Genomic DNA, 12,072 nt, shown 5'->3' on the forward strand with positions numbered 1-12,072 from the left:
AATAAAGGAGCGGGAGACCGTCATTTTCTGAGGAGACAGTGTTGAAGGTTGAGCAAAGCATGCATGAAGATCGGCAGATCACCCTGGATGATCTCTGCACGTTGGTTCCTGAGGTTTCCCAAAGCACCACTCACAGAATTTTAATGGAAATATTGAACTACCGGAAGGTGTGCACAAGATGGGTGCCATGCATGCTGACTGAAGACCACATGCGGCAACGAGTTGATGCTTCCTGCACATTTCTTCACTGCCTTGCAGCCAAACAGGACAACTTTCTGGACTGGTTAAAAGAACATTTGGCCAGAAAGCTATTCAGCTCCAACGACGAGGTGAAAGAAGAGGTTCATAATTTTCTGAGCAGAATGGCAGCGAGCTGGTATGACATGGGCATACAAAAACTGTCACAGCATCTACAAAAATGCATCAACAGAAATGGTGATTATGTCAAAAAATAGCTAAATGCTCAAGCTGTAAACTGATGTAAACCATTGCAGAAATAAACGGGTCTATGTGCTTATAAAAAAAAATAGGAGACCTTACTTTCGGGATTACCCTCGTAAAAATACATTATGTTGAGCCTACTGAATGACTGAATATGTTAACTTGCAAGTATTCATGCATCATTGACTGTTTAGGATGTTTAAAATATTGGGTTGGACTAAATATCTTCTGGCTGCTTTCAGGTGTGAACTTGTTACAGAGCCAGTCAGCAACAATGCACAATTGATGTCGCGATATCAAATATGGACCTGATAGCCATTTTCCCTGTTTTAAAAACAATAAACCAACTAAAAGTAAATTTTAGGCTTCTTTCTTTTTTTCCCCAAATGAGTCATGCAAGAATCCCAAACATTCGATAGTTTAAATAACTTCCAGCTACTACCCATGGAGTGGAGTTATGCGGCCTTTGCGTGATAGATATTTAGTTGAATTTTCATCAACGCTGCTTCTGTCAGCTAAACCGGTACCTACCATCACAGACTGAAGAGGCAGACAACCTGAATGCTATCAGCGAGTAGACTGATTGTTTAATGGACAGTGAGAGAATGACCCACCCCACTGCATTTGGTGAGGAAAAGTAAAGTTCAGTGTCAAATTAACTTTAGAATAGCAGTGTAAAACCCATGTGAGAATGACCCATGCATGTGGAGATAAACTTTTTAGCTGAAGTGATAGAAGGACTTAAATCAAGTGCAGATACTGTGGACAATTTTAGCAGAGGGACAGGACACAGCAGGCAATGAGGTCAGCAAACTACAGGAACATCAATGGGTGGGAGTAGTGAGCAGTGGCAGATCTGGCAGCCAGAGCATTTGGCAGCTGTGGACAGTACTGTGTGGTCCCAGAAACTGGAGCCAAGCTGGCAGCCTTCGGCAGATGGTCTCTCAGTAGCATTTCGCTATGTTGACAATTTGGAGAAAAACTTAAGTAGTGTTTTGCTTCGTTAGGTGTGTGAGTGTGTTAAAAAACTTGTCAACATGGAGAAAAGTAATAAGCATGTAATAAGTGAAAGGAAGGAGGGTGTAAATTTTGACGAATCAGTACTTGCAGATGATGGTATGAGAAGAAATTTTAGTTTTGTTGTATCTCAAATTAACGACAATGGTTATCCAAAATCAGTATCTGATACTTATGGGTCAATTAGTGAGCAAGACATGGTGGAAGCTGATGTTAAGTTCACACCAGGTCTTGTGAAGGAAATAAAATAGGAGTCAGGTTTTGAAGTTGATGAAAAAGATGTAAATACTCCCATTCAAGAAGTAAGTAAGGAACAGACACCTGGTCCTAATGTTCATTAGTACCATTTACTGTCACTGATGCAAAAACAGAACCAGCATTGGAGGCTGGTGAGTAGAAAGCACTGTGAGCATGTTCCAAAACATTATGAAACAGATGGGGGGTATTAGCAGTATAATGAATGGAATGAATACAAAAATAAATGGACTTGGCTTTGATGTGGAAAGTAAAATAAGCGGACTAGGTACGGATATAAGTAATTTGACTACAAAAATAAATGAACTAGGTCTGATGTAGAAAGTAAAGTAAGTGGATTAATATCTTAAATTAATCAGGGGTTTATAAAAAGGTCAGAAGAGTTTGATAATAAATTGAAAAATTTTAAAGAGGAAATTCAATGGGGAAATGGATCACAGAATTTCAGTCTTAAGTGATTCTGTAAAAAATTAGATATTGCATGAAAGAGAATCTTCAATATGAAACAAGAATGTAAGAAGGCTATTGTCAGAGTAAAAGGTGAGCTAACTACCCAAATTAAGCAATTTGCTGACAGTAGTAAACATCTAGCTGAATAGTTAAGTGCTGACTTGAAATAAATTACAGGCCTAAACAGATGATGTTGAAAAACACTGTCATGAGGATCATAAAATTATGGATGATAAAATTAAGGAGCTAAGTGACAAATGTAAACTGCTTGGAGAGCACTTCTATGCAAGAATAACTGATTTAGAAACTAACTTGTCAGAATTTACTACAGCAGTAAATGGTAACCTACAAGAGCATGACATTAGACTAACAAATGTAGAACAGAAAATTACTAACAATAGTGGTCATGTAATAATAAATAGTTTTGCAGAATCATCTGAAATGTTAACCACAGACAGTTTTTAAGACTTGATTCCTATAAGAGAGTGCATCCCAAAGGGTTCTGGAATGATTTTGAGGATATATTGTCTAGGTCGTTGGATTGACAAACAGAAAATAGGTTTTGTGGTATCCAATATTAAGGAGAAGCTTGTGTTTGGAAAAATTTAGCTGCAGACAAGTATGACAACATGGAAAGCCTCAAACAGGCTTTCTTTGAGAGACATTGGCAAGGCCATTGGTTACTTGAAAAGGGTAGAGAATCTTTTCAAAGAAGAGGAAAATAATAATAGAGATTATAAGGTTCCTACTAGGAAAAATGAAGTGCAAGTAAACAGAATAGGTGTGCAGAGATCTAACAATCACAGAGAAAGGTCCAGAGGATGAGTAGGTTTTATTGGATATAGAAATTATGACAGGAACAGGAAAGACAGTTATTAAAGTCAGCAATTAGCTGAGAGAGCAGAACAGCATTCCAGACAGCCAAATGAATGCTACACTATGGCTAATAGCAGAGTAGGTGATGAGGAAAACTAATAGTGTTTTTGTTTGCAGACTGCCAAAACATAGGTTAAATCTGCTAGCAAAGCCCTTTGTAAGCCAGCAACCAACACACAACAACACACTAGTGGTACAGATACTATAAACATACCAGTGAGAATATTTATTTTTCAGAGAAATGTGGCAGAAATTTGTGAAAGATTAGATGAAAATCATGGATCTAGGAACTAGGTTAGGAAAGCACAGGAGTTATCTGATGAGATCGTGAAGCAGGATTTTAGTCTAACTGAGCACTGCAATACTAAAAAGGGTCCTGTATGGAACATGGAAGAAATCACAGTACATGGGGAAAGTGTAGCAGAAGAGGAAGATATACCAGCAGATGAAGATTTACGTAGAATAGAAGAGATTCTGTCCAATAGTGATGGAGCAGTTTCAGATGTCAATGAAGGTATAAGTAGAGTGGAAGGAAGCTCATCGGATAGTGATGCAGCTACAGAAGTAGATGAAGCTTGGGTTATTTTGAAAATTCTGACAACATAGATGGAAGTGTTGCAGAATTTGAGAGTGTTAGAGATGGACAAATTTTGGATAAATGTTTTCATTTGTCACTAGAAGACATTAATTAAAGCTGTCACAATTAAAGAGGAAGACGATCCCATAAATATGTGTGTTATTTCTGCAGGAGGTATAGGATTCAACAGATGGGGGGTAGTGTTGGATTTATTGGAAGAACCAGGTCCTGAATCTTTTGAAGAATCATCAGGGCAACCGATAACAGAGGCTGCAGTTTTTTATGAAAAAGTTCCTTGCTTACTTGAGAGTGGTTCAGATGTATTTGCAGTGACAAAAAATTTTGTAGATGTTATTCCCAAACAGAAAGAAATAGTTATTATGGCAGTCTCCAGAATAAACATTGTAAGGGCCATAGGGAAAAGTAAGAAAGCATTAGCTCATGAGGTCATGTTACCTGCAAAGATTCAGGGTGAGCAACTGTACCAGAATTTCCTGATAATTTTTGATTAAGTGTCGAAAAGTTTGTTGGGGCAGACTTTTTGCAAAAACACAAAGGGAAGGACAGTTCTGGGAATAACCAGGCTGTCATTAGCATAAATGGAAAGTGTTTAACAGTGCCATTTGCATGAAGAAAGCACATCCAGCAGGTGAATAATGCGATGTACCTATACGTTCCTGCAGGAAAGAGATGATATCATGGTGCACAGTGAATATGGAGGAAGGAAGGAAAAGTATATGCAGAAAGATGATGGGGACAGTAGTAAATAATTGGCCTCAGGGGATGAGCTTTCTTTGTGATGAGGTGTTTGACAAATATAAGGCATCCCTAGTTGTTGGCAGCATTATTTCATTTTCATTTCATATTGTCAACCTACCTCTTCTTCATTCAGAACTTTTGCTATCATCTGTTCATTCATCACTATCTGATGTATTTAGTGCACATAGTGTTTTGTAGGAGATAAGAGTTACTGACAAAACAATTTTGAAAAATTTCAGTACACAAAACAGTACTAACTTATTAAGTAATGGATGAGGATTGAGTTAGGAGAATATGTGAAATTTTTATAGAATAAGGTAACGTGAAATGTAAATGTGATGAAACGTGCTTCTACACGTTTATGTAAAAGCTTCAGAACAGAACTGTTATAATTGCCAACGCATAGAGCCAAGATATTTCATACAGACTTGAATGTGAACAGGTTGTGTCTTTTATGACAACTGCAAACTCAGGCAGTTATTATAAATGTTTTCAGTAAGTTTTCGTTCATTGTGTATTTGTATACATTATGTAAAGCTTATGTAACAGGAGGTCTTAGCCTTAATATGTGAAGATTTTCTAAAGTTGAGAAATGTGTCTACTAATATTTGAGAGCAAAGCTGGAAAGATTTATGATCAGAAGCAGAGAACTTGCATAGTAAAGAGAGCTGTTTTTCAGCAGTACCTTGTGTAAGTGAATTTGAGTCTGAACTGCCTTTTAATGATTGCTGGTTTGGAATTTGAGATGGGTAAGGAAAGGAACAGTTAGAGTACCATATACTTTTGGTTAGTAAGGATTAGTACACCTTTTCCCAAAAACAATTTTTTTTTTGGAAAAGAATTTATGCTGAATAATACTTTAGTGGAATAATATTATTACCGGATATGTAAAGTCAAGTAAATCTAGAAAATTGTCTTTATAAATGTACCAATTGTGACAAACAAATAGTGTGCATATTTGGACAAAACTGGTATAACATTCTTCTTTGCAGGAAGCAAAGTAATAATTGTTTGGCTTAGATGTACTGTATTTTGCAGATACACCCATTATGGAAATCTAATGTGAGACTTACTTGCACCTGACAGATGAGTGGATGTTGTTTGTAAAGCACCCAGGTGTGGAATTGGTATAACAGTAAATGTGAAAAGGAGTTCCAATGCTGTTTCATCGAAAAGTAGGTGCTGAAAATATATTATTTTTATAGATGCTCACCACAGCAGGGAGGGGGGGGGGGGGGGGGGGGGGGAGGAAAAAAAGGAAAAAAGAAAAAACAGGTTAAAGATAGGAAACGGTTCCCATTCTCATACCATTGTCGAATAGGACAAGGACACCAACAGTAGCGCTTTTTGTGAGAAGTCTGTGGAAAAGTACACCTAGATAAGAGACGCCCTCCATAGTATCTCTACGTAGTAATGATGATGATGATGATGATGTTTAGTTTTTGGGGTGCTCAACTGCGCATTTATCAGCATCCTTACAAATTTCCAACCTTTTCTCAGCCCAATCTCGCCACTTTCATGAATGATGAGGAAATGATGAGGACAACACAAACACCCAGTCATTTCAAGGCAGGTGGAATCTCTACATAGTGTAGATTACACATAGTGGATGTATATTTTAATGAAGGACGTCCACCAATGTGTCTTTGGATTCAGTGAATTGATTTAGTAGGTTTTTTTCATTACAAAAAAATCTTACAACGAAAATGGGAAAGTAAAGTCATAAGTTGAAAGGACTTTATAGAAATTTCAAGTATATTAATTTTTGACAAATGGACATTTGTTTTGTTGAAAAGAATAAAAAAATTGAGTTTAGTAGCAAACATACTTTGTAACTATTTTTGTAAATAATTTTGATGTATTGCTATCAAGTTCAAGCCATACAAAATCAATGTATTAGTATAACAAGTTAACATTTTCATTTTTCAATAACCTTTTTGGCATTCAAAATTTTGTAAAGAATCAGTGGGTAATTGTTTAGTTAAAATTACGTTGTAGCAATAATTTTTCTGTTACATGAACCTCAAATGTAGTTGACAGTAATTTTCAGTTCAGTTCATAGGGGCTGTGTAGCAGAGCAAAATTATTTCAAGTTGTCATCTAGCATTGAAAGTGTAGCTTGCAAGGAGCCGGGAGGAGAGTAGATTTTAGTTCTCATGCTTGCACAGCTGATGTTTAATGGTCCAGGTGTGCAATTGTTACACATACTCTCTATGAATCTGAAGAAGTACTATTAAATATTGATCGAACTTTTTTATACTTAGTGTACCAAATTCTATAAATAACACAACCATACAACCAAAAGTTTCAAATCAATTACTTCAGTACTTTTGGAGATATAAAATTTTACCTAAAACACATAATAACTGTGCTGGTGTTGTGAAACAGAGTTAGTGACTGTAACATATTCATCTATAGTATCAATTAAAACTACAACCAAGAGGATAGGTTCACACAATCTAATTTTCTGGAAGTTTTTTTAGTTTCATTACCACATATTTCTGACGTAATTAAAAATACATTGTAAAAATATTATTTCATCATGTTTTGGTTGTGTGTGTGTGTGTGTGTGTGTGTGTGTGTGTGTGTGTGTGTGTGTGTTTGTGTGTGTACTTAAAGTGAGAATGTGATATTGTATTAAAACTATGTACACGTATGCATGAGAAAGTTGTGCAATAGGGAATTTGTGATTTATGTCCGAGTGAGCTTGGTTTTGTAAAACGCAGCCAGAAGGGACGTGGAGTATTAAATGTATTGCTAATTTGTTTTGTGGAAATGAATCATATTTTGTTTTCATTCAATTTTATTTAGTTTCAGAATTATGAGATTTCTAGTCCAAACTACTTATGGTAATCTGATTGGCTGACAATAGACATACTGTGGATATAGAAGTGCTCAAGATGATCTGATTGGCTGCTTAACATACTAGCCAATAGGAATTCCGTGTTTCTCATGTGTTTAAATAGGGCTTTGTCCCTCAGATCTAAGAATAGAAAGAGTTTCTCAGGAGCCGTCTTCTAGTAAACACCTATGTTAAACCACACCCCACTCACTGATGCATTAAAAGGACCAAACACTCACAGACACCACCAGTTCACATGGACCAAAGACATCCAACAGGCTTTCGCACGTTTAATCAACAGTTTGGTTTCAGCAGTGGCTTTAGCCCATCTGTTGCTGGGAGTGCCTCTTACAATCACTACTGATACCAGCGAGGAAGCAATAGGAGCGGTACTCCATCAAATCATTGACAAGCAAGTGCAACCGCTCTGGTTCTTCTCCAAAGAGTTCTCTAAAGCCCAACCACAGTATTCCGCATTTGACAGGGAACTTTTAGCAGTCTACAAAGCTGTTCACTATTTTAATGAAGATATTAGCGGTCAAGTGGTTGTGATTTATACAGACCAAAAACTGGCCATGGATGTAATTCAACATCTGTCAACATGAGTTACTGCAAGTCAGTTTAGATACTTGTACAATATTTCTCAATTTACTATGGATGTCTGCTAATTACAAGGAGTGGATAACATTGTGTTGGACTACCTCCCATGGCTCAATACCATATCACTTCAACTAGACTATCTCCAAATGGCATGGGAACAGACATCAGATCCATCAATTACAGCGCTTGCTTCTGACCTGGCGACCAGTTTGAAGGTAGTACAATGTCAGCTACCAGAGACGTGTGCAGCTCTACTCTGTGATACTTTGCTTGGAAAACAATGGCCACTGGTTCCAGTCTCCTTTTGTGCAGCCATTTTTTGGTCGTTGCACCATCTCTCCCATCTAGGAATATGGCCCACAATGTGTCTTGTCACTGATTGCTTTGTGTAGTTAAACGTTAAAAGAAACTTCAAAGTATGGACATGTGCAAGCACTGCCTGTCAACAAGGCAAAGTCAGCCATCACACACAACTGCCACTATGCCACTTCACAGTTTCAGGGACAATTTTGTCACATTCATTTGGACCTTGTTGGTCCTTCAATGGAATTGTCAGGACAAAAATACATCCTCTCCATGATTGATTGTGTGACACAATGGGTTGAGGCAAAACCAATGACCAACATGATGGTATAAGCCACAGCTATGGCATTTGTGCTTGCATGGATCACACAGTTCAGTTTCCCACTCATGATAATGATGGATCAAGAATAACAATTTGAGGCCTCACTGTTTGAAGCATTATGCAACATGTGTGGCATCGACTACTGGTTTACAACTGCTGGTGTAAGACATCATACCATCCACAGAGCAATGTTCTTGTCAAGAGGTGGCACAGGACAATGAAAGCACAGCCCATATGTCATGGCAGTGAATGGGCAGAAGTGCTCCCTTGGATCTTGCTAGGGGTGTGCACCACTGCAGATGAGGACCTACAGGCTTCGCTTTCCGAATTGCTATATGGAGAGACACTGCAATTACTGGAGGACCTTTTCACATCACCCATGGATGATGACCCATAACCATTACCAAAAGTATTAAAAGTAGTACAGAGAAGAATTCAGTGCACCGTTATGCCATTGCCGTGGCCCCAGACAGCACTACCTACCTTCATATACAAGGCACTGACCACGACACAGCTCATCATGCTGCGTGACGACTTGGTCCGACCTGCACTCACATCCCCCTACAACAGCTCATACCAAGTCATCAGCCACAGCAGCAACACCTCCCAAATCGAGGTCAACAGCAAACTGAAAGTGGGGCCATCAACAGTTTGAAGCTAGCAGTACCCTGGAAGATCCCTCCACCGAATCCACACCACTTCTGTCACCACTACCAATGTCAACGGAATGTGAACAACCAGCATCACCCATGCAATAGCCACCAATGGGGGATGGTGAAGTGCTACCTTCCACCTTAGTGTTCAGCTGACCACAACACCTCCCATGACACTTCAAGGATTACAAACTCACATAAGCAGCGGCAGTCATTCATCACCATGCCACCACCTCCACCCATGCTCTGCACTCCATGAGAAGGGCTCTGTGGGGACTCTGAACAATAATATTGCTGACAGACAATGTATATGCTCTCTTTTGGAGCCATAGTCAGTACGCTCTGTACTTCTGTATTGAACAGATGCTATTTACTGTACTAAGTGGGAAAAAATGGTGTGTACAGAACGCAACCGTAGTTGGTAATAATTCACTATTGTATTGCCTATATTGTGAGAACCCACCACATTCTACACAACAGTTTGCCAAACTACATAAATATAATAGAAACCATGTATGCTTTCAAAAGCAAACTAAAATGTCACTTGATTAAAACTTGTCTGTACAGTGTTAAAAAATACCTTGAAGCGAAAACTTAATGTAATGTTTCATATGCAACTACGCAAATATCTGAAAAAAATTTAGAAAGCATAAAGTGATTTTAATCTTTGGTAATTACGTATGTAAATCAATGTTTCATTTTTTTTTTAGATATTTCTATTTTAGAGGCTATTTTTGAATAAATCATCATTTTACTGAAATATGCGTGTAGTTGTGTATTTTTGAAACTTATAATTTTTCAGACTTTGTGTAATCTTGTCCAATACCATTTACAGAATGCTCCAAAGACATAAATAAATGTATATGGCAGTGTGTTCTTCTACAGCATATGGATCTCAATGCTGCTGGATGGTAGTTTTGTGGATCACTTCTACTAATTTCCTTGGAGACAGTCATGAGATATTCCTTCTTCCAACCACTGGGTACAGTTTTTTGTTTGAGAAATCTATGGGATATAACTGCTACAAGGGGTGCTAACTCCACTCTAAACTTTGTATAGAATTTGTTTGATCTTTGCAGTATTACAAGAATTAAACTGAGACAGTGTTCTTGGATTTGTAAAGGAACATATGAAAATGGTGTTCAACATTATTGATTTTGCTTTGCTACCATCAATTTTGTTTTATCATCCTTGAGTGGAATGACACTACCTTTGCTGCCACTGATAGTCTTTACATATGACCAGGACATGACCAGGATCTCTTTGGGTTTTGTGAGAGGTCTTTGAATCTATCAAACATAGGCATTTTGACAGTCAACTATATTTCAGTCAGCATCTCTGTCTATATTCATTTGCTTTGTTTTATGCCTACTGCACTGTACACATCATTCCTTTGTTTCTTTTTAGAAAGACTGTATTTGATGGAGGGTCTCTCCCATCATGATCTGTTCTTCTACCTAGTGCATAATCAACTCAGATCTCTGAAGGTTCTCATTCTACATGGGATGTATGGGAGACAAAGAATGAACAGGGAACAATCCTACCTTTAACTTGTGGCACAAAACATACACATTCATTTCAAAGTTAGAATATTTCGACTTGTCATGTACATTAAAGTCTTTCTCAGATATCTTTTTTTCTCTTTTCTGTGCAGCATATAATTTAAATAATCCTGAAACAGAAGGACGTTGATGATTAGTGTACACATGTATAAATGTGAAGTTCTATATACAGATTTTAAAAAAATATATTACTTCTTTGCTATACAGGTCTTCTGTTGTGTCATATGCCTAAGATGACTTGCCACATTACAGAATAAATCTTGAAAAATTTGCATGGCATATTGTGAATCCAAAGATTCTGATTACACCGTAGAGAAAACCAACACACAAATTGTAAATCATGCATTGACTATAGAGAGATCTATGAAGGATTGAAATTACCTATTAGAACTTATCTGGACTGAATTCTCCTCCTACTGAGACACAGAGAGAGAGTCTTAGGACAAAAAAAAAACCAGTTTTAACCTATCAATGTGCAAACAGGTAATAGCAGCTCAGCATGAGTGATATTTTCATTCAGTTCATGTTAGTATTTCCATATACTAAATCTTTTTTTATTTTTAATGTTCATACCTTTGTATTACAGTAAAATACAATCATAAATGGAAGGTGCTTTACTCCAAAATAAGATGTTCAGTTACAGAAGCTAGATTCGTCAGGATTCAGTTACGATCGAGAATTCACAAGTTACCACACATGTAAGTAAAAAATAGTGAACCTGGTTGTAAAGGATAAGTAGTTTAACTCTGAGATTAGGCAGCACATTTTTAAAAAAATATGAAATAAGTGCACTCAATAATTGTCATGGGCAGAGATTTTGGAAATATTAGATCTATTACATATTCATGATTAACAAACAGTACATCCACCATAACAAAAGCTTTATTATGATCATTACAATTGTGATGGTAACTAAACCAGTCATGCAAAGTAACACTAAAAATCATAATAATAGTAAAATAGTAAGTAATGGAGTTATCAGTTAAAGACGTGAAGCAGTAGCATGAGCAAGAGCTTCCTTGAGAACAGCCAATGTGAGAGAGACATTTTCTGGAGTTGCATTGTATCCCATTAGACCAATTCTCATGATCTTTCCAACTGTTGGACCTAGTCCACCTGCTATTTCCAGACCATATCTGCAAAAAAATAAACACAATAAACAACTTTGTTTTTTTAAGTATTTGAGTTAATAACCTTCCATTAAGAATATTGTTACAAAAGGTTGTTACATACTCCTTATACTATGTGGGTCCCTTGTAATCCTCTTTTTCTTACATGAATCAGAAGCCTGTGATTTTCAGTTCTTGGAATGCTGACCCTTTTTTTCATGGTGCATTTGGAATAATGGTAGTTGTTTCTCCTCAGAATATATACTGGCCAAATAATCTGCTTTTAAGTTACACTTGTTTATAAAT

At 37.2% G+C, this 12,072-nt stretch overlaps 1 protein-coding gene across 1 annotated transcript in view; it reads right to left on the bottom strand.

The window, feature by feature from the left end:
* Nucleotides 1-11,532: 11,532 nt before the first annotated feature.
* Nucleotides 11,533-12,072, bottom strand: part of LOC126473948 (alanine--glyoxylate aminotransferase-like) — a 66,492-nt gene continuing 65,952 nt past the window's right edge. The window contains exon 7 of the mRNA XM_050101310.1: nucleotides 11,533-11,793. Coding sequence (XP_049957267.1) covers nucleotides 11,640-11,793 — 154 coding nt within the window. The 3' untranslated portion in view covers nucleotides 11,533-11,639. The remainder of the gene's footprint in view (nucleotides 11,794-12,072) is intronic.

The sequence above is a fragment of the Schistocerca serialis genome, chromosome 4, assembly GCF_023864345.2.
Source record: "Schistocerca serialis cubense isolate TAMUIC-IGC-003099 chromosome 4, iqSchSeri2.2, whole genome shotgun sequence".
NCBI lineage: Eukaryota > Metazoa > Arthropoda > Insecta > Orthoptera > Acrididae > Schistocerca > Schistocerca serialis.